The sequence below is a fragment of the Ammospiza caudacuta genome, chromosome 28 (assembly GCF_027887145.1).
Source record: "Ammospiza caudacuta isolate bAmmCau1 chromosome 28, bAmmCau1.pri, whole genome shotgun sequence".
NCBI lineage: Eukaryota > Metazoa > Chordata > Aves > Passeriformes > Passerellidae > Ammospiza > Ammospiza caudacuta.
The window spans coordinates 1065102-1087479 of record NC_080620.1 but is presented as its reverse complement, the minus strand read 5'-3'; the positions used below and the strand labels follow the sequence as shown (position 1 = coordinate 1087479).

The window sequence follows — 22378 nt, the reverse complement described above, 5'->3', positions numbered from 1 at the left end:
GGTCCCCTCAGCTGCCCCGATGCTGCCCCTGGGAGCAGCTCCCAGCCCTGCTCATGGCCACGGCCCCGCAGCGCCAACGGAGCCTGCTCTGTGCCCGCAGCTGAGTGTGCTGCTGCTTAATCCCCACAACCAAAAGCTTCAGGGATATTTGGGAGCCTTTCCCATAATGGAAAGTGACGTCTTCAACGGGTTAATCTGGGCTTGGCATCCCGCCGTGAGGTGCTGAACCCTCCCAGTTTAACCCTCCAGCCCCGGGGATGGGGGCCAGTGCGCAGACTGAGAGCAGGGACTCAGCCCCAGAACTTCTCACTGTTCCTGATCCAAAAGGATCCACCAAAAGTGGATCCTGCCACCAGATCTGGGTCCTGCACTAGATTTGTGCTCCCCGCTGGCTGTGAGTGCACCCCAGTCCTGCCCCCATCTGTGAGGGCTTCATGAGGGCAGGGTCAGCAAAGGGAAACTTTCTCAGTGAATGAGGGAACCTCACACGGCACCTGCAAGCACAGCCCAAGGCACCAAGAGGTCATGCTGAACATTCCCACACAAATATCTGCCCCAAGGGATCCAACCTCCTGCCAGCTCTCCAGGGAAGCTGCCCCATGGCCATGAGATGCTGCTGGAGCAGCTGGTCCATAATTCATGATATTTTAGAGTATTTCTGTGTTCAGTTTGCCTCTGGTTCAGGCCACGAGTGCCACTGGGGCCAGAGTGTGGTGCAGAATAAAAGGGCAGGTGGGTCCCAGGCTGAAGATGCTCTGGGAATGGGAAAATATTAAAACCTTTATGGGCCTGATTTTACCCCTCTCTCCCCACCTAACCCCCCCCCCCCCCCCAAGGGCCATAAAACCCTCAACCAGCCATAAAATCCTCTTGAACCATGGCTATATTTTACACAGACAAAACAGAGCTACAGTGATGGTGTACAGACTTGAGGATCTGGGGCCCCCTGCCCCATGGGACAGGATCTGTGCAGCCCCAGGGGCTGAGCAGCCATGCTACTGTTCTGTTCTGGCAGGGACACGGTGGTGTTGCAGTCAGTCTCAGAGGAAGCAGAGCTCCTTCCCAAAAGGAGCCTGGTGTCTGGTGCTCTTCATGTTTCAGCCCTTGGGGTCTCTGTGGTGCTGTCCTGTGCCTTTGGCCTCAGCGTGGTTGGCTCAGCCTGCCAGAATTAGGGAAAGAGTGTTCTTGTGAGCAGAGCTGAAATACAGTTGTCTCTATTCAGCTCCATCTTCAGAGCCAACTGCCAGCCAGGGATGGAGTTTGCATGTCAGGAGAGAGTAACTGCTCAGGAAAGGGAAATCTGAGCTCTCTGGGGGATCAGGGACACCTCAAAGGACATTGAAGGGGCCCTGGGGCTCGCAGCAAGTGGAGGGAGCAAGCTGAGAACAGGGTGCAGAGGAGTCCAAATAATTGGGAACAGAGGAACATGAAGACTTTTAGGGAACTGTGAGTAAGTAAAGGATACCTCAGGGAGAGGAAGAGGAATTACACAGAGGGAAGAGAGAGAGGGAAGGCAGCAAAGCAGCAAAGGGTCAGGAGGAGGGGAATCCTGGTGCTTGGTGTGGTGGTAACTGTGGCCAGTGAAGGGGTATGGCAGCAGTTCTGTGCACCTACCGTAAATCTCAACGTCATCATAGATGTCAGTGTCCCTGCAAGCACAAAGACAGGGTGCTGTGGGCAGTGTGGTGTCCCATGTTCCACCATCTCCCAACCCTGAGGCAAGGGTCAGCTCCTGCTGCCTGGTCTGTCTCAGCTCCTGCTGACCTGTCTCTGGACTCTGGTGTCCACCTGCAGCCCCGTTTCCCCTCCCAGTGCTGTGCTCTCCCTGCATGGCTGGGACCATTTGGAGTGGGGTTAAGGTGGCTCTGGCCCCTCTCAGGATGGTGGCTTCATCCCAGGCTGCCAGGAGCTGCAGACCCAGCTCTGCAGAGGGGCTGCACCCTCATCCTGTCCCAGCAGCAGCCTCTGAGCAGTGTCTGGGCAGGTCCCACACAAGGGACCACAGCCTGGGGAGTGCTTCCAGAGTCCCAGGGACAGAATGTCTCCTGACACCAGAAATGGCAGATTCAACCCCAGGGGAACCTGCTGGTGTTAGGCTTATGGTCCCAGCCTGAGCTGGGTAGTTTTGAGCTGTCAGCCAGGACTAGTTTGGTGCTGGCCACTCATGGAGCAGCTGTTGTAGCTGATGGAGTGGAGATGAAGGGGCTGGGAATGGGTACTCACAGAGGCAGCATCACAGCCCGGGGCACGTAGCCATCTGCAACAGAGTGAAGAAAAACATGTCAGGTTGTGCTGGGAACCAGGGCATGAGCAGGAATCACCCCTGCCCCTGCCCAGGGTTTAGCAACACCTCACATTCCCAGAAAGAGCTGGGACAAGAAGGAATCCAGCTCTGGGCAGCCCAGCTGGACCCTCAGCAGGAGCCTGCTCTGGGCAGAGTCAGGAAGGAGCTGCCAGGCTGAATGGCAGCAGGCAGGGAAGAGCCTGAACCCTTCCCCTCTGCTGAGCAACCTCCAGCCCATTCCACCTGGAGGCTTCAAGGACTGCGAAAGCTTCTAGCAGAGGGAAAGGACAAGCCCAGCTCACAGCAGAAATGCTGCTGCTGAGTGGAAGGAAGAGCAGGATATTTGTGCAGAGAAAAGTGGGAGCCTTCTCAGGATAGCAGGGTACCTGTCAGATCTGTCTAACAGGTGGAGGAGATCTGTCAGCAGGTCTGTCAGGGCATGTTTGCACGAATAAGCTTCTTCCCAAAACTGTGCTGTGCTCCCTGCTCCGGGCGAGCCCCATCCCCCTGCAGACTTACACCTCCTCTGGCTGTTCCGGCAGAGGATTTGCTCCTCATTTGTGAACTGAATGACATCAAGGATTTCTCCCGGTCTCAGTGGCAGGTTCTTCGCTCCGCCCCTCTTCTCTGTCGCTGCAGGGTCGACCATCATCTGAGTCAGGACTTTGATGCTGCCTTCGAACTGAAACACAAACAGCAGTGCCCATGGGGAGCTGAGTCAGGCAGGTCTGACCGCTCTCCCTCCTTGAAAAAGAACAGATTCCTCCTGGCCAAATGGTCTGTGGGACTGCTCTGACCTGGGGGAACAAGGCAGGGTGTGATCCGGGTATCACTGGTCCCTGAGGAGCACAGCTCCTTTCTGCCATTGCACTGCACCCTTCCCAGAAGGGGAGAAGAAGCTCAAAGGGAAAAGTGATCACTCACTGCTGCTCACCTTGAATTTCTTCTGAAACCCCCTGTCCATCTTCTCTTCCTTCTTGCATGCCTTGAGTGTCATGGTCTTCATCTTCTGGGAGACCTGGGATTCTCTGCAGCCATTGAAAGCCATGGGAAGGTTCAGATGACCCCACCCCATGCTCTGCTCCCTCCCATCCCCTTCTCCCTCCTGGCTGCTCCCCATTGCATTTCCCTGCACCAGCCCTGGGGCTGTGGAGGCTCTCAGGCCAAGGTGTGCAGCCTGCAGCTTGTGCTCTTCACCACAGACCTTCCTATTGCAAGCCCAGCAGAGAACATTGAAGCAGCAGCTTTGTCAGAGCAGCAAGGAGCCCTGGCCATTTTGAGACCCTTAGAAAGAGTAAAAAAGCCCCTTTACCTCTGTGTAGCTGCCAGCAAGGTAACCCTGTTAGAGGCTCGGCCAGCATTTCCACCTGTAAAACCAAACCCGGGGAGAGTGCTGCCATGAGGCTGCTGTGAGGTGAAAACACTTCCCAAAGCAGGGTACAAAGAGCAGCAAGAGTTCTCTCCTCCTGGGACCAAATCCTGAGTTTGCCCCCAAGTCTGGGGGGATCAGGGCTTCGTGTGCCCATTTACAAGAGGAACCCACTGCCTGCCGTGGGCAGCAGCAGGCTCAGCACAGACCCTGCTGCTGCCCATGGCTCGCTGGGGCCTCACAGCTCTTGGAGCTGCAGGTCTCAGCCCAAACAGCATCCAGGCTGTACTCACCTCCTCTGGGGCAGGGACACACAGACAGCTGGGACACAGAAGGCAGCACAAGGCCTGGGCTTCTCCTGGCCAGCTCAACAGACTCAACATCGTCGTATATCTCATCTTCATCCCTGCAGGGAGGCAGAGCACAGGAGGTGCTGCTGCAGTGGGGGCTGAGGGCAGAATCAGGAGGAGGATTGGGCTGACCATGGACTGGCCCTGGGCCAGAGCAGGACAGCAGCCCCGTGCCCTGTGCCAGCAGCTCCTCACACAGCTGGATGTGGACAGGCAGCAGCGTGCAATGGCCACAGTGAGGTAACATAGCCCCAAGGCATGGCCATCTTCACACTGTGGGAGCTGCTTCCACACCCTGGGCTCCAGCAGCAGGCAGGAAAACCCAAACATCCTCTTGCTGTCACATCTTGTGCCCTTCCCAGGGGCTTGGCACAGCCTGGAGCAGCAGGGCTGCCTCAGTCCTTACCCCGTGGCACTCGGAGCATCCTGCAGTGGGAATCGTGCAGGCACTGGTGCAGCACAGCCTGGTTGCAGGGGACCTGTGACAAACAACAGAGCAGGAGGGAGCAGGGAGGGATTATTTCATATTTTCTCCTTAGCTCTATCAGCCATCCTGAGGTGAGAGCCACTCTGGGCTGGATTCAGTGCAGGAGGAGGTGGGGAGATAAAACTGACTACACGTGTTGACCAGGGATTTTCTTCCAGCACACCAGTGCACAGCTCATCAGGTTCCTCACTGAGGACCCTGATTATGTATTTCCCAGTTTGCATATTTCTAATATTACTTTTTTCTGGACAAATGATGGAAGGAGAGGGGAAGAGGCCAAAACAGGTATCATGAATGTGTAAAACCCCTAAATTTCAGATATGTACCAGAGTCAGGGCAAGTCCTGGATATGTCCACATGCTCAGGAGCATCATCAGTCAGAAGATACTGCTGCTCCTTTTAGGATTGCCAGCATGACCACACCCCTGCTAACAAGCCCTTATATGTATCACAAGCCCTGTCTCCAGCCTGGTCAACCAGACCAACCAAAAATGGGCACAAAGTCCTGAGTACAACATCAAATCTCTGCTGCTTTACAGTACCAAGTAATATACAATCACATACTTGGCCCTAAAAATCATAAGATTGCCCTAAAAATTAACAAAAACTATCAAATAAAGGCAAGGTGTGATTCTAAATGTTGCAGCTTGCCTCAGGACCCATGAGACAAATAAATACCTGTAGCCAGTCATGTGAGAATCTCCCAGCACAACAGCATGGCCAGCCCTGATAACACCTTTTAATTATAACATAGACCAGCTCAATTTTTCAGTTCTCTTAAGGAAAGGAAGGGAAGTCTACTCTCATGGTTAGAGAAACCAAGCAAGAAATGGCATTTGAAACAGCTCTCATCACTGTAGTGTGGATTAGCAGAACAGCAGCTGTGAGAAAGCACCACAGCAGCCTGGCTCTGGCAGTGTCTGACTGGCACCTCCCCTGCTGCTCCTGCCCATCACCCCAGGCCTGCCCCGGGCACCTCTGGGAAGAGTCTGGCCCCATTTTCTCCCCGTTAGGTAGCTGGGGCAGTGACATCTCCCCTTCTTCCCTCTCCTCCCAGCTGAACAAGCCTGGGTCTCAGCCCTTCTTTCTCCATGTGCTCTAGTCCCCAGCCATCTTGGGCTCACTCCAATTTGGCAATATCTCTTATGTTACATACTCCAACCTTACTTCCTACAAAGATTCCAGAGATGGAAACTTGTGCCCAGCCAGGGACAGGGCACTTTGTTTCTTCACCTGCCCTCCTTCTCTCTCATTCTCATGCTATTGCTTATACAAGTCCCACCTCTCCATAAGCCCTCCCAGTGTTTCCATCTCCCAAGAGCTGCAGGCTCTAACTGGGGAGATTTTCCCTCCTGAATGAGCAGTGCCCTTTGCTGAGAGGCTTTTCTGTGCCTGGCCATACCCAGCGGAGCACTCCTTGGTGGTTCTGTGGGAGGACAGATGGACGTCCCAGGACGTGCAGCTGCTCTGAACTTTGCCAAATCCACATCAGGAGGGCGCTGGGGTTTGCCTGGCTTCGCTCCCAGTGCCCTGACATGTGGCAGAGGCTTCCTCCTGGGCAGAGCTGGGTGCTCCATCCTCTGGGGGCTGCCCACAGCGAGCAGGGGCGCTGCAGCAGCTGCACCCTTGGCAAGAACCACTGCAGCCCCCTTGTCTTTGGCAGGTGGCCGTGTCTGCTGGGCTGCCTTCCTGTGGGGAGGATCAGAGCTGGCTTCCACCCTCTTGTTCAACACATCTCCTCCTGGCTTTGCAGGCACTGACTGGAAGTTGCCACCTGCAGCCGTCCCCTTCTTCCCACACACCGCTGGTGCCGGGGTCTCGCAGGCAGAGTGAGGTGAGTGCTGTCCCAAACTGTGACCTGCACTGTGAGCTGGAGGGGCCCTGCTGCAGTCCCTCCTGCTCCAGGGGGCCTCCTGAGGAGGATGACCCTTGGAGGCCACGGCAGGGGTCTGTCCTGGCTCTGGTCCATGAGAGGCTGCAGGGTGACCCTCTGGCCAGCCACCCACTTTGGGAGGTTCTTTCCTGTTCTGCTGGAACTTTGCCCGAAGGTGCCTCACCACGGCGTCTCTCCCCTCCAGAGGCATCTGCAACCATTAAGAAAAACAGTTCCAGTTTAAACAACATGGAGGAAAATGAGTCAAAATTCCCCGTGGGGAATTCAACATGGTCTCACTCTAAGTCTTCTCCAAAAAACAAGGTCTTTGCTCAAAAAGGTCCTGAATGTATCTGAGTAAACAACATGAGGCTGCATCAAACTGGAACCAGGTTACCCCACGAGGGCATCCAGGAGACCTTTCATGGAGTCTTTTGGTCTGGTCTACCCTCTGTCCACAACCAAGGACCATCAAATCAGAGGGACTGTGTGGCATTCACATTCTCTGAACAGAGAGAGAGAGAGAGATCACTCTCTCTCGCAGGGTTTTTTCCTGGAGAAGCACAGAGAGAAGAAGAGAAAACAATTCTTATCTCTCCTTGCTGCTCCTGTTGTTTTTGCACATGTGGAATGTGTTAGGAAGATTGTTTACCTGAAGGGATTTGTCAATTGATTCTGCTGAAGATTGTTATGTTTCCTTGGCCAATCACTCAAAGCTGTGTCCTGACTGTCTACAGACAGTCACGGGTTTTTCTTTAGTATTCTTTATAGTATATTATCTTTATTATAGTATAGTATAATGTAATATAATATAGTTTTAATAAAGCAATTATTCAGCATTGTGAATCAATGGAGTCAGGTGCCAATCATTCCTCACCACAAGGGCACCCTACATTACTACATGTGGTGACCTCCGATGTTGGCTGAAGAACCAGGGCCTGGATGGATCCCCTGGATTCGCAGCCGAGGCTGAACACAAAAGGTTTGCTGCACACTCACGGGAATGTGTCTGCTGATCCTCTGGTGAGTCACAGATGGGAGACAAACCTCGGCTGAGACCGCGGGACCCTGCACAACCCGCCTGCAATCTGACACTGGCTCCACCGAGAAGGGACTGTCAACCCTTCCCCCCCCCCCCCGATGATAACAATTCCACAGGACTGGGTGGCAGTAGCAAAGCTTCTGAGGGCAGAATCTGAGATCCAGAGATTCCCAGGGATCAGATGGGAGCAACCTGCCTTGCCCTGGTCGTATTTTCCGAGATGAGCTGGTGGGGGAGGCTGCACAGGGCCATCGGATCCCTCCTGCAGGAAAAGCGGGGACGGCACTGCGGGGACACCGCAGGCTGCGGGCAGACACAACAGGGCCAAGGGGCGGCAGGGTGCCCTACTTTCCTCACATGTGTCTTTCCTGTGCGGTTCACACTGTGCACACACAGCCAGGACACAGCTGCTCCAGCACAGAGCTGCCTTTAGCTTCGCTTCCTCAGTGACCAAACTCACCCTTCCCTAGAGCCTGCAGAGAAACGCTGCCAGGAGGAGGCTGAGAACAGCTCCTGCAAAAAGGCTGCCAGGTTGGAGGGATGGCACAAAGCTATGGGATGGGGCCACATCTTTCCTAATCTTCTCATGGACTTTGTGAGAGGGGAGGGATCACCTTACCCTCCCCATCTTTCTCCCATGCCCCTGTCCCCATTCCACAGTGTCCCTTTGCACCGGGGCTGGCTGCCTCGCTGGAGCTGTACGCTTTGGATTTGGAGTTTTTATCCTTCTGGGATTTCAGTTTGGGTTTGTGATTGCATAATTTTTTTTCAGAGAAAAAATAAAAAAAAGGGAAAGGTTGATATGGAGAGAAGCTGATGCAATATTTTTAGGCATAACAGATCAAATGTATATATACAGACCTACAAAAGTGCAAGTTCCCCAGGAAAACACCCCAGTTTTCCTGGTAAACCCTCAAATGCAGCACTTGATATAGCAGTGCTGAAGCAGCATGAATTTGTCATTTCCTGTATATCAGCACTGGGGCTTTCACTCAAATTAGTGAAAAATCAATGTTTTCCAGATTCCCAAACATGCTGTTGGGATTTTTGACACCTGAATGATTTGGTGGTTTGTAATGATCATTTTTGGGCCTGTTCCATGAGCTGGGACTTGCTCAGAGCCCTTGGATGTACAGCACTGCCATCACTGTGATCAGTTCCAGGTTTTCCAATCCATTTTGTGCTGGTGGGGGCTCTCCTGGACTTGGTGGGAGCGTGGCCGCCTCCTTTCACAGATGTTTATATTCAACCTAAGTTCACCCAGCAAACCTTCCTCTGAGCCCAGAAACTGGTCAGACACCTTTGAAGCTCCATCCAGCTCAGATGTACAGAAGGACTTTGCCTTTCAGGAGGAGTGAGGTTGTTGGCCAGATCCAGCCCCTCACAAGGACATCCCCAAAACCCTTCCAACCAGTCCCAGTGTCCCATCCCCATGTCCACTCTAGCCCAGGTCTGGTTGTTACTCACCATCTTCCATCAGTGGATGCTTTCCTGTGTGCTCACCTCCTTGCTGGAGACCACCTGATGCATTCTGGACAAGCCTCTCTGAGGTGCCCTGCCTTGAAAGCAGCAGCTCTTTCCTAACAGCTGGTGAGGAGCTGTGTGCAATGCCAGGAAGTTGCTTTTGCCTGATGAGACCTGGTGAGACCGCACAAGGAGGAGGAGAAAGAGGAGGAGGAGCAGCTCTTGGTACACTGCTGGTTTGGCTCTGCTGCTGTTTGACACTTGCAGCCCACCAAGTCCTGCTGGCCATAAGAGGAGAGCCCCAGTTTTGTGAACTGCAGGATGGGGAGGGAGGGTGGGCAATGTCCTTGTCCATGGTGGCCCAGGATTCCTCTGCAGGTCAGGTCTCAAAGCTGCACAGGACTTGCGGGGTGGGGAGGTGCAGAGTGTGCACAGCTGAGCTCCGTGGGAGCACAGAAAAGCTGCGTGAGGGCCCGTGGCTCCCTGGAATCAGGCTCTTCATGGGGGACATGAGCTCGGCTAGAAAGCCTAATTCCTCTGGGAAGCAAGGGGAAGCTGTGCACGCAGGGTGCTGTGTCGGGCCAGCACAGTGTCCAAATGTCCTGGTGTCACCGTTTACTGCCTCTGAGGCAGGAACAGTCTGACACCCTGGCAGGGGTGCTCTGGCCTGCAGGTTGGTGCTGGTGTCCCTGCTCCAGGATCTGTGTGTCCCTGCAGCCCTTTGGGACAGCGTCCCACCAGCAGTGCCCGAGATGGCTCCTGCCTGCAGATGGTTTAAGGATAAGATACAGTTTGAGGACATGGGGAAGGCTGGGGCGGGCACCTGTTGGCCAAGGGAGGTGGTCCTGGGTGTCCTGTGGAGGGTGGTGGGTGCCCTGGGAAGCATTGGAGGGCTTGATCCCACCAGCTGGAGATGGGATGGAGAGGGGATGGAGAGGGGGTGCTGGGAGGTCCCACAGGGGACCCACGGGGAGCTGACTCTGGGGCACAGCACGGACAGACAGCAGCGAGGGCCACCCCAGCTGCCCCACTGCTCCTGCCGCTGCAACGGGGCGGGCGCAGTGTCCCTGTCTGTGCTGGGGCACGGGGGTGGCAGGGAGGCACCGAGGGCCGTCTGTGGGGAGGGCCGGGATGGGGCTGTGCGGGCTGTGTTAGGGGACACGGTGAAGGGGAGGGTGAGGGGCCGTTTGGGGATGGGATGAAGGGGAAGATGAGCCGCTGTGTTTGGCGCCGGCCCGAAGCGGAGGAGGAGGGGCCGTGCTCGGGGCCGGCAGCGCCGCGGGGCCCGGCCGAGGATGCAGCGAGGCCCCGCCGAGCGCGGCCCGGCCCCGCGGCCCCGCGCAGGCGCAGCGCTCGGGCGGGATGGCAGCGGCGGCGGCCGTGCCGGGGCCGGGCCCGGGGCCCGCGGAGGCGGCGGCGCCCGGGGAGGAGGCGGCGGCCGCGGGGCAGCAGGGCCCGGGTCCGGCCCGCCTGGCCCGGCTGCCGCTGGCGCGGGTGAAGGCGCTGGTGAAGGCGGACCCGGACGTGACCCTGGCCAGCCAGGAGGCCGTGTTCGTGCTGGCGCGGGCCACGGTGAGGGGCGGCCCCGCGGCTCCTGGGCCCGGGTCGCTGCGGGGATGCTGCTCCGTCTTGCCCAGGAGGATTTTCCTTCTCCCAGGGACCCGCGGGGCGGCTGCGGCCGGCCCGAGCTGGGGAAGGGGCTGGAGCTCCAGGAGAGGCTGAGGGGGTGGGAAGGGGCTCAGCCTGGAGCAAAGGAGGCTCAGGGCGGCCCTTGTGGCTCTGCACAGCCCCTGCCAGGAGGGCACAGCCGGCGGTCGCTTCCCCCAAGCAGGAAGGCACAGGACAAGGGGAAATGGCCTCAGGCTGCGCCAGGGGAGGTTTAGGATATTGGGAAAATTCCTTCATGGAGAGAGTTGTCAAGCTCTGCAGCCACCGTCCCTGGAACTGTTCAAACAATGTGGCACTTGGGGACAGGGGATGGGGGTGCACGTGGAGGTTGTGCTGGGCCGGTGGTTGGACACAATGATCTTAGAGGTATTTCTCCTCCTGAAGGATTCCATGATTCATCTGCTGAGCACAGGACACCTTTCCCCCTTCAGAAGGTGCCCTGGGAGCCCCTGGTGTGGAGTGGGTCTCCCAGAGACTGTGGGAGCTCCCCAGCTCTCTCCCTCACTGGTTGTCCTGGGCATCACTGCCCAGCCGTTTCCTTTGGTATTTTCAGACCTGCTTACTAGGAATGGGTAATGTTAGGATGAAATTCTGATCTAATCCTGAAGCCTTGTAGGACCTTTCTTTTTCCTCAGGATATTCTCTCTCTCCTCTCCCGTGTGAACCTGTCCCGTTTTGCCTTGCAGGAGCTGTTTGTTGAAACCATAGCCAAAGATGCTTACATGTATGCCCAGCAAGGAAAAAGGAAAACCCTGCAAAGAAAAGACCTGGGTATGGGAGCATGTTCTGTGCTGTTCTTAGCAAAGGGTTGCTCCAATGGGGGATTTGCCCACCTGTCTGGAGGTGCTGAAGTAATTATGGATTTATTCTTTCTTTCCCTGAAGATGGGAGAGAAAAACTTCTACCAAAGACTACACTAATAATTTCACACACCATCACCAGAACAAATAAATCTCTTTGAAACTGATAACTGTGTTATGATGTAATTTCAAATGTTGCAGTTTGGAACATATGCAAAGATGGAGTTAGTTTATCTATTTTAATTGTTCTCAATTTGCTTTTCAGATAATGCCATTGAAGCTATTGATGAATTTGCTTTTTTGGAAGGTGAGTTTCTACTTGATTTCAGTATTTTATGTAATAACCTACTTAGGAGAGAAAGAACTGAATCATTTGCAAAGTTCTCTGTTTCCCCATCCTCAGTAATTCCTAGTGTGGCTTGGAATGGCTCAGCTGGACCCTGAGGCACGTGCAGTAGTTGGGGGTTTTTTGCTAGATTTGGTTTTACTCACGTGTGATTTGCTTAAACTTTAAAGTTTTCTTTTGCCAGTTTGTAAACAAGATTTATTTGTTCACAGAATTGCACTTCTAATTCTTGAGACTGTAATGTGTTTTTCCATTTTCAGGTACTTTGGACTGAGCAGGACAGGAACAGAGCTCTCTGGAGATTGCAGAGGTGGTGAGAGATGGAAAACAGGATGCCGAGAGTTCAAAAATAATTCCTAGAATTGAGACATGCAACCATGATATTTTTTATAAAGTTGTTGTAAGTTCTTTATTTAAAATGGATATTTTTTCATAACTATTTTGTATGTCTGTTCCCATGTGGCTGCCGTGCAGCTCTCTGCTCTGGCCAGGTTACACAGCAGTTACTCCCAGTAGCAGTCCCAGCCTCTCTGGATACTCTGCAGCACCACGGAGCTGTGAACAGAGAGTGGCTTGGCTCAGGTGCCCAGGCACAAGGAATTTTTTTTATTTAAATGTGGATTTTGTTAATATGTTTGTCTCTTAACACAATTAAATTGTTGATGTTGTTGCTGTTGAGCAGCTGTGCTGATTCCTGCTCTGGGCTGGGGTTCCTGCAGCCTGGTGGGAAATGGTTTGGTTTTGATAGGATGCCTTCTCTAGCATTTTGGTTTTGCTAATTGTTTTCTCAAGGCATCCATCCCAGAGAAACCCAGCTGTCCTCCAGGAGCTGGGGATGAGCAGGGAAGCTTGGCTTGGCCCGAGGGCTGAGCAGCTTCTCTAAGTGTCTGTGGCTGTTGCACTTGTAAGTAATTGTAGGAAAAAAACCCAACCCACCCCCCCAAACCTCATTTTGAATGCCAGGGGAGTGTCCGTGCTGCCATCACTGTTCTCTTGTGTGCTCCCACTCCTGAATCTGGCAAAACATTTTCCCTGGGACCTGGATCTGTTCCCTGCCCTGAGCCTGGAGGAGTTGGTGCAGAGACCCTGAGTTCTTGGTGAGGATCTGAGTCCATCCTTGTTCAGGGGCACTGCTGCCACCAGCCCTGTCATGGGCACCAGCACTGCCAGGACTCTGCTCACTGGAGCTTTTCCACTTCAGTTAGAGCTTTCCTCCCTGGGGTTAACAGCAGAACTGTGTGGCTGTGGGGGACATGCTGCCATCCCTGCTGGGACGTGTGCTGCTGTGTTCCCAGCTCTGACTGCACTTGGTGTGGGTTGTCCCCAGATAAAACCATTGCATGGGATGAAGGAGGATGAAGGATGCATGCTCTTTCAAACGAGGGTGTTTGAGAGTGGCTCCCAATCACCACAAACTTAAATTAGTTTGGAAGTGGTGATAAGAACAAGGACCCCTCAGGGGAGCTTCCCCAGGCTGTCAGCAAATCCAGTGGCTCTCAAGAAACACTTGGAAGTTTGCTAAGAGCCTGATCCAAGCTGGGAGCACAATCCTGATCATGGGGGAGAGATGCTCATTTCCCAGGGCCAAGGTGTTTGTTCAGATCACAGTGAGGACATTTGCCAGGATGTGTGAGCCTGTGTGGCTCGGAGCTGGTCCCCTTGTCACCTGCCAGGGAGGGCAGGGGTGTGTGTCAGAGGTACTGGAGACTTTCCTGTGCTTCCCAGGGTGCAGCATTGCAGGACCCACGAGCTGTGGTCTTCCTCACAGGGCTCTTGCAGGCTCCCAGCTTTGCCTGTGAGTTCCTTTTCCCTTCTTGGCCTCTGGCAGGGAGGGCAGGGCTGTGCTGTGGGGCTGTGGGGGCTCTGCTCACACACGGTGCTGCTGTGGTTGGTGTGAGCTTCCCACGGGGAGCAGCACGGAGGGGTGGCTGCCCTTGGCAGGCAGTGTGGGGTTGTGTCAGGAGAAGCTGTGCAGGAGTCTGGGGGTTTAGTGCCCATGAGCTCCTTTGTGCTGTGGGAGGGGGCTCCTTTCACCCAGGTCTGCAGAAAGGTAGAAATAAAGAGAGCAGATGAAAGGGGGAGAAACAGGGCAAGTGTTTTCCTGGAGTAACTAAACAGGGTGTTCAGCCCACCCAGCCAGGGTCAGATGTGTCCTGTCCATCTGTAATAAAATTTCTTCTTTGTGCTGGAGCCATTTTGTTCAGGATAGGGAGCAGCTGGAGCTGCCTCATCCCAGGTCAGGCAGAAATGGGGGGGAATCGTACCTGGGGTAATGCTGGGCTCAGTGGTTTGTGACTGCAGGTGCAGGAGCATGGGGATCTGTTTGCAGAGAGGGGTTGCTGCAGGAGGCAGAGCCATTTCCTCTGTGTTGGGCATGGTGAGTTCACAGAACCGTGGAGGTGTTTAGATTGGAAGGACCTTAAAGCTCCTCTTGTTCACCCCTCTCACAGGCAGGGACACCTTCCACTATCCCAGGTTGCTCCAAGCCCTGTCCAGCCTGGCCTTAAACACTGCCAGGGATGGGACAGCCACAGCTCCTCTGAGTTCCCCTTCACCCTCCAGAAACCAAGATTCTTGATGCTTCCACACTCACATCCTGCCCATCCCTCGGTGCTTTTTTTATGTTGAAGTTTTCCAAGTGGCTTTTCCCTTGGGGAATTAAGGACAGGAATGTGCTGGGGACCTGCTGTCCAGATAATCCAACACTTAAACATCTTTTGTAGCACAGGAGTTGATGAGTAGCCTGATCCCTGGCTGTTCTTTGCACAAAGGAACTCAGTTCCCTGGACCTGAGCTGCACCATGGTTGATCCTGTGTTTGAATTCCCTGTTTATTGCTGCACAAATTCAGGGCAACTGCAGGCTTTTGCTTCCCAGGACTGATGCTGTAAGTGCTATCAGTAGGTAAACAACAAGCTGCCCTGTAAAAGTAGAGAAAGCAGATGAAGTAGAAAGGAGCTCCATTTGTTCATCTGTGGTCTTCAGCAGCAATCTGTGGGCCCTGTTCCCCTTTGCAGTGGCTGTAAGGACACAGCAGCTTTACTCTCTGAGGTTTCTTAGGATTTTCCAGTGCATGAGAGCAGCATGGATTTTCCAGTGCATGAGAGCAGCATTGTACAATTTTAACCTTTAGTGTTTGCCAAATACCAGCTTCTTGTGTACAATAGGAATGATAAAATTATCCAAATTAAGAGCTGTTACAAGCAGTGACAGCTTGTCAGCTCCAGAGACACCAACTTTAGAAGAATAAATAATGATGAAAATGTAATCATAGAGTCACAGAATATGCTGAGTTGGAAGGGACCTGCAAAGATCATCAAGTCCAACTCCCTGCCCAGCACAGAGCCGTCCCCAGGAGTCACCTCATGTGCCCCAGAGCATTGTCCAAGTGCTCTTGGAGCTCTGTCAGGTTTGGTGCTGTGACCATTCCCTGTTGCAGTGCCTGACCACTGTCTGGAGGAAGAACCTTTTTCTGACACCCAGCCCCAACCTCCCCAGCATGACTTCAGCCCATTCCCTCGGGGCTGTCACTGTCACGAGAGGAGAGATCAGTGTCTGCCCCTCCTGTTCCCCTCACAAAGAAGGTGGAACTGCCATGAGGCCTCCCCTCAGTCTCCTGCAGGCTGAACAGACCAAGTGCCCTCAGCTGCTCCTCAGCCCTTCCCCAGCTCCCTGTCCCTCCTCTGGGCACTCTCCAACAGCTCTGGGTCCTTCTGATCTCGTGGAGCCCAAAGTGCCCCCAGCACTGGAGCTGAGGCTGCCCCAGGGCAGAGCAGAGTGGGACAATCCCTCCCTGGGCCTGGTGCCCCCAGCACAGGGTGGCCCTTGGGGCTGCCAGGACCCAGCAGTGACTCAGATCCAACTTGCACTGACCAGGACCCCCAGGGCCCTTCCCAGGGCGCTGCTCTCCAGCCTCTCATCCCCAGTCTGTCCCTGCATCCAGGGCTGCCCCATCCCACTTGCAGGGTCTGGCATTTTCCCTTGTTGAGCTGCATATGGTTGGTGATGATCCAGCCCTCTGATTTCCTGAGGTCTGTCTGTGGTTGAGGGAGTCAGCAGCTCCTCCCAGTTTTGCATCGTCTGTGAAAATGCTCAGTGTCCCTTCCAGTCCTGCATCCAAGACATTTATGAAGCTGTTGAAGAGCACAGGACCAAGGATGGAGCCCTGCAGAACCTCACTGGTGACTTGTGCCAGCCTGATGTCACCCCAGTCACTGTCACCCTTTGTGCCTGACCCATGAGCCCGTTGCTCACCCATCCCATGATGGGTTTATCCAGCTCTGGGATGGACAGTTTGTCCAGAAGGATCCTGGGAGAGACAGTATCAAAAACTTCACTGAAATTCAAAAAGATTACATCAACTGGCATTTCTGCGCCAAGCATGTGGGTCATTAAAGGTATGCAGGCAGTGCTTTGATGTGGGTGTGTCCCCTGGCCGTGTCCTGTGCTGCGGGTGAGAGGAGAGCCCTGTGTTCCTGCCCCGGGGGTGCTGAGAGCTGCACCTGGGCTGGCTCCTGCTCCTCCAGGCCTGAGGGAGCTGGGGGTGGTGGAGATCTGCCACTGCAGCACCTGCCCTGGGGGATGGCTTTGGCTCCTGGCCCTGGAAACCCTTCCAGACTCTCCTTGGGAGGTCACAATTACCGGGGGAAATGCTCTGACCCAGCCTGCAGCGCAGGGAGAGCTCCTCTTCCTCCCTGCTCCCTCCCTCCCTCTGGGAATACAGGAGCAAGCCTTCTTGTGTGACCAGCACCAGTGTCCAAGCTCAGGGCACCCAGCCTGCTGAGCAGAGCCTCTGCCTTGGGGAGTACTGGGGTTGTGTTTTGGGGTTGAGTTTCCTGTTGCTGGGCCTTTACCACACAGGTATGCAAGCACACTGATAATTCTCTGCTGTGTGCATGGGTGAGGATGGGGATACAGGCACCTCATATGCAGGGAAATGTCCTCTAGCCAGAGATGGAATCAGAGTAACCCAGGCTGGGAGGGACTTCGGGGGTCTCTGCTCCAACCCTCCCAATCAAAGCAAGGAAACCAACCTGATTGTGAGATCTCAGCACCTCAAGATGGAGGTGCAGAGTAGCCGAGACCACCCTTGGGGGGCTCGAGAGTCCTAGAATGTTGCCAGAAGTGTCTGGTGGCTAGACTTTGATCCGACACAAGAGACGACACCTGTATGAAGACTGAGAAAGTTTCACTAGGTAAATTGTGAAGAGATAAGTTAGTTAGAGTGTAAAACACAAAGTTTAAGATTTCTGTACAAGGGAGTCTAAAGAAGTAAGATAGAAGAATTGAAGCGTGTCCTGTTCTTCTTCTTCTTAGCCTCCATCTTCTGTGGTGATGGTGGCACTTTAAGATTAGTTATTACTAAAAGTGCACCAGTTAATAAGAGTAGAAGGTATTGAAGAAAAATTATAAATATTGTATACGTAACTTCAGGTATAAAGATAAGTAACCGCCCCGGGGGCTCGCAGTGTGCCCATAGCTAGCTTGCTGTGCAGACCTCTGTCAAGCTAAAAGAAAATCTTTTAGATAAACAATTAATAAACACCGAGACCGAGACAAGATCAGAAGTCTCTCCTCGTCCTTTGAAGCGCCGGGCTGTCCAAAACCACCCTAGGCCTTTCCAGGCCACCTAAACAGCCAAGAAATCGACACCTGATAATAAAAGCTCTGCTGGAAACAGAGCACTGGAAAATTCAAATTTCCTTACTGACATTCTAAAATGCCCTTTTAGTACCAGAGAACTACACTGCTGGTTCAAAAATCACTTGGAAATGGAGACTCCAAACGAAATCATTCCAGATGGGTCAAAACCTCCCACTGGGACAAAGCTGAACTCATTCATTGTCAACTGGTGAGCTGTCTCGTGAGTTCACTCATAAAACAACCCAGACACGTCAGTGGAGATGAACTGATTTTATCAGAATTGAAAGTGGTGTTGAAATGATTTACCCCAACTGTGTGACAAATTCCATTGCGCTGGAATTTGCTGATGTCATTTTTTTGGCATTTCTAGAAGCCAGTCCGCTCAGAGCTGCTGCGGCAGCGCCGCTAGGGAGGGACAGAGACCGCGGCAGGGCCGGGTGAGCCCCGGGAGCAGCGCAGGGCCCGGGCATTCACCCACGATCCCGGGCCCGGGCATTCACCCCACGATCCCGGGCCCGGGCATTCACCCCACGATCCCGGGCCCGGGCATTCACCCACGATCCCGGGCCCGGGCATTCACCCCACGATCCCGGGGCTGCAGGGGCCGGGAGCGGCTCTGCCTGAGGCCGGGTTCCCTCCTGTGTTACAGGGCTTGCAAGGGTCTTCAGGGTGAAGAGAGAGGTGAGAATGTTGACTACATGTTCAGAAGGCTTGATTTATTATTTGATTATATATATTACATTATAACTATACAAAAAGGAAGAGAGAGAAAAGTTCTCAGAAGCTAGCTAAGGTAAGAATAGAAAAGGAATGAATAAACAAAGGTCTGTGTCTCAGCACAGAGTGAGACCCAGCTCTGCCGTGAATGGTCAGTAAATCCAAACATCCACCCGAGACCAATCACACATCCACCTGCTGCATTCTACAGCAGCAGATAACCATTGTTTACATTTTGTTGCTGAGGCCACAGCTTCTCAGAAGGGGGAGAAAGCCTAAAGAAAGGATTTTTATGAAAAGATGTCGGTGACAGTCCTGGGCCGGGAGCGGCTCTGCCTGAGGCCGGGTCCCCTCCGGGCAGCGCGGGAGGGCGGCGCAGCTGCAGCAGCTGCTGCTGGTCCAGCTGCAAATGGAAAAGGCAATTAGGCAGCGTGAAGTGCTTTCTTCCACAGCTGGGAGAATCAACATTTACTTCCCAGACGTGTTAGTGGAAGGTGCTGGACAATTCTGTTGCCCCGGGGAGGGAAAATCTCAGTCACAGTAATAGCTCAGGGCTGGCAAATGTTGACTCGCCGTCAGCTTCGCCTCTGCCCTAGGGCAGTCTCTGCACTTTCCTTCTGCATTTCCCTGCATAAAGTCGGGCTGATACTTTCAGTGTCATGGTAAAAATTTGGAATCATCAGAGGAATGGGGCGGGGACGGGGCTGCGGGGCTGGAGGAGTATGTTAAAATCTCACCCAGAATCACCGACGTCCAGAAATCCATTGTCATTTTGTGTCCCACCCAGAGATACTTGCTTTCAGAAATCACTTTTCTTTCCCCTGGAAACAGCTCCATCGTGGAACAAAGAAATCCCCTCCAGCAGCTGCTGAAGTAGTTGTGAGGGGTCAGGAAACTCTCAAAACCCGTTCACAGCCAGGAGCCAAACAAACGCCGAAGGATGCACACCCAAGGGCTGGGGCAGGGCAGGACCAGGTCCCAGACAGAGCCCAAACGCACTTGGCCATCAGCTCAGCCATCCTTCTCCCCTTCCTCTAGTTCATGCATTGCAGATTTTTAACCCTAATTTACTTGGTGAAGGGAGCAAAGCCAGGAGATTTAGCGCAGAAACAATATTGTTTCTTTCTGCACAGAACATCAGCTCAGGGCTGAGCCACGCAGGACAGTCAGTGCCTCCACCCTGCCAAGGAGATGTCACTGCAGCTGGAGGACCCTTGTCCCTTCTCTCCAGCTGCTGAGCCCCTGCCTGGGCCGCCCTGTGACGGTGGCATGTCCTGGTGTGGTGTGACACAGCAGCAGGGATGTGGCTGTTGGTGTGCCCAAACAGCCCCCAACCAAACCAGGAATGTCAAATCCAGACAGAACTGCTTTGTGCCCTGGGAATTTTTCATTGAGTTAAAGCTGCAATAGAGAAAGAAAAGGCAAAGCAGGATTTTTTTCTGCACCCCCAGAGCTGGGGTCATTGTCCACCTGCCCCTTCCAACCTTCTGGTACCAGCCTTCCTTTATACCACTCCCCAGAACTGGGGTATTCCCTTCCCTTCCCTTCCCTTCCCTTCCCTTCCCTTCCCTTCCCTTCCCTTCCCTTCCCTTCCCTTCCCTTCCCTTCCCTTCCCTTCCCTTCCCTTCCCTTCCCTTCCCTTCCCTTCCCTTCCCTTCCCTTCCCTTCCCTTCCCTTCCCTTCCCTTCCCTTCCCTTCCCTTCCCATGCCACACCTGGAGCCCATTCAGAGCAAACCTGGGGATTGCATCTCCAGGAGAGCCCCTGACCCTGGCTCCAGCACCTGAGGAGCCCATTGTGGGCACAGTCGCTGGCAAATCCAGAGGGAAATGATGAATGAGTTAATGCTAAATCACATTTCCCCATCCCTGGTGTGAGAGTGTGGCTCTGAAAAAGTGCTGCCATCAATATTTTGTGTTCAAATACAGTTTTTCTCAGAGATTATGTGCTCACTCCCCATGGCTGGGGCTTTCACAGGGTCAGGGACAGCAGTCACAACTTGCACCTGCAATAACCTCCCTTTCCTCATGGTCTGAAACTGGCATGGAGGAACAAAACCTACCACTGAGGCCCTGAGCTGGTGAAGGAATGAGCCCCAAGCTCCCAGCTGGGACCCTGACACAGAAAACAGCCTTTGGCCCCCAGTGGGTGCTGGATGCCTAAATCTGGGTGCCCTGAGCTGCTGCCACAGGAAACTCGGTGCAGCTCCAGGTTCATTTTCCATCTTGTTTCCTTGCAGATGGACTTTTCTGTGTGCCCACAAAATTCAGCACTGTTCTGGTCAAAACCCCACGTTGTGAGGAGATGGTTTAGACCCGGGAGAACTGCGAAATGAAGGAAAAATGCTATTGTGTCTCCCAGGTGGAATACTATGAAGTGGTCTGGAGCTCTGCAGGACACAGGGATGGCTCAAGGTGGCTTTCCAAGGGTTTGGCTCCTCTCTGGTGGGCCCAGCTGGGCCCTCATGTGGGGTTTGAGCTCCTAGGTGGATGCTCTAACATCGGCAGCTTCACACTAGCATAAAACTAGAGTGGTACAACCCTCACATTTGTATTTTCTTGTGTAGAAAATGTAATTTACTGCCAATAATTCATGCATGTATCAGGGCCATAAAGGAACAAATGGCTTTTTCTTTGGAGTGAGGATTTATTTTAAAAAGTAATTAAGGAACAATGATATTTATTTTTAAAAATATTTAGTTGTTAGGTATGTCTTCAGTTTAACAGAGACCCAACTGTCTAGTTGAGTGTACCTTTGTGCACAGGGGTTTCTGACTCAAAAACCACTGCTATGCCCCCAAAATACTTCTTGCCAGCTGCGCCTTGCTGCTGCCCTTCTTTGGGGATGAATGAAGAGCCTGAGGCTGGAGAGAGGGTGGAGGGTCCCGAGGTGTCCCTGCTGAGGTGCTGCAGGGGATTTTTGTGCCTTTGTTTTGCAAATCTTTGCAGGAAATCGATGTGGGAAGGTGCTTGGGCAGCTACTCCTCGGGGGATCCCTGCTTGCTTAGGTAAGCACAGCTGCCGAGCTCCATCCGCTCTCCTCCCGCACATCCGCACCCGGCCAGGCGGGGGCTGCCCCCGCTCCTCTCACCCAGCGCATCTGCGGCTCCCGGGGGGAACACGGAGCAGGGTGTGGGGAGCACCCCCAGCTCTCCCAGGCCCCCAGGGTGTGGGGAGCACCCCCAGCTCACCCAGCCCAGCAGGGTGTGGGGAACACCCCCCGCTCTCCATCCCAGCAGGGTTTGGGGAGCAGCCCCAGCTCTCCGACCCCAGCAGGGTGTGGGGAGCACCCCCAGCTCTCCGACCCCAGCAGGGTGTGGGGAGCACCCCCAGCTCTCCACCCCAGCAGGGTTTGGGGAGCACCCCAAGCTCACCCAGCCCAGCAGAGCGTGGGGAGCACCCCCCGCTCTCCCAGGCCCCCAGGGTGTGGGGAGCACCCCCCGCTCTCCCAGGCCCCCAGGGTGTGGGGAGCACCCCCAGCTCCCCCCCACGCTGTGCTGTGCCGGGGGGAGAGCCGGACCTGCTGCCATGGGGCTGAGTTGGGCAGGTGGCTGCAGAGCCTGTGGTGTCCCAGGACAGCACACACAGATCCCGACAGTGGCTTCTGCAGCCTGGAATGTGCCACTCGTGTCCCTCAGCTGCTGGCAAAGCTGTGGGGCAGGAAGAGCAGGAGGTTGCTGGGGCAGGGTGGGTGCAGGCAGGTGTTTCAGGCTGTGTGTTGATTGTAGACATAAAAATGTGTCCCCAGCACAGGAAGGACATGGACAAGTTGGAGCCAGAGGAGGCCACGGAGATGCTCCAGGACTGGAGCCCCTCTGCTCTGAGCCAGCCTGGCACAGCTGGGCCTGCTCACCTGGACAGGAGAAGGCTCCAGGGACAGCTCAGAGCCCCTTTTGGGGCCTGAAGGGGCTCCAGGAGAGCTGCAGAGGGACTGGGGACAAGGCCTGCAGGGACAGGACACGGAATGGCTCCCACTGCCACAGGGCAGGGCTGGGTGGGAGATTGGGAATTGGGAATTGTTCCCTGGCGGGGTGGGCAGGCCCTGGCACAGGGTGCCCAGAGCAGCTGTGGCTGCCCCTGGATCCCTGGCAGTGCCCAAGGCCAGGCTGGACAGGGCTGGGAGCAGCCTGGGACAGTGGAAGCTGTCCCTGCCATGGCAGGAGTTGGGATGAGATGGGCTTTAAGGGCTTAAAGGTCCCTTACAACCCAAACCATTCTGGGATTCTTTGCTTGCAAAGGGAAGCAAATCAAACCATGCAGGAAGAAAGAGCTGCTCTGCTCAGCCAGGGGGAGGTGACAGTGGAGTTACTCCAGGAGTAAGGAATAGATGCTGTAGGA

At 54.3% G+C, this 22378-nt stretch overlaps 2 protein-coding genes across 2 annotated transcripts; one reads left to right on the top strand and one right to left on the bottom strand.

Annotated features, from left to right (window-relative positions):
* Positions 1-956: 956 nt before the first annotated feature.
* Positions 957-8935, bottom strand: PRAM1 (PML-RARA regulated adaptor molecule 1). The gene is made up of 10 exons (XM_058821320.1): positions 8909-8935; positions 5893-6574; positions 4410-4482; positions 3947-4059; positions 3597-3651; positions 3219-3312; positions 2804-2966; positions 2224-2257; positions 1615-1649; positions 957-1159 (listed from the first exon to the last, which is right to left on the bottom strand). Exons 1-10 carry the CDS (start codon positions 8933-8935, stop codon positions 1155-1157), a joined length of 1281 nt encoding a protein of 426 aa, XP_058677303.1. The 3' UTR covers positions 957-1154.
* Positions 8936-9210: 275 nt separating this feature from the next.
* On the top strand, positions 9211-12361 carry POLE4 (DNA polymerase epsilon 4, accessory subunit). The gene is made up of 5 exons (XM_058821319.1): positions 9211-9247; positions 10074-10441; positions 11224-11308; positions 11603-11644; positions 11944-12361. The coding sequence occupies exons 1-5, from the start codon at positions 9211-9213 to the stop codon at positions 11955-11957; spliced, it is 546 nt and encodes a 181-aa protein (XP_058677302.1). The 3' UTR covers positions 11958-12361.
* Positions 12362-22378: the final 10017 nt, after the last annotated feature.

Coding starts and splice junctions, on each gene's coding strand:
- POLE4 (XM_058821319.1), top strand. CDS start 9,211: ATGTCCTTGTCCATGGTGGCCCAGGATTCCTCTGCAG. Junction 10,442..11,223: donor TCGTGCTGGCGCGGGCCACG/GTGAGGGGCGGC, acceptor TTTGCCTTGCAG/GAGCTGTTTGTTGAAACCAT. Junction 11,309..11,602: donor CCTGCAAAGAAAAGACCTGG/GTATGGGAGCAT, acceptor TTTGCTTTTCAG/ATAATGCCATTGAAGCTATT.
- PRAM1 (XM_058821320.1), bottom strand. CDS start 8,935: ATGCATCAGGTGGTCTCCAGCAAGGAG. Junction 3,313..3,596: donor TTGCTGGCAGCTACACAGAG/GTAAAGGGGCTT, acceptor CAATGGCTGCAG/AGAATCCCAGGTCTCCCAGA. Junction 1,650..2,223: donor CGGGCTGTGATGCTGCCTCT/GTGAGTACCCAT, acceptor TTGTGCTTGCAG/GGACACTGACATCTATGATG.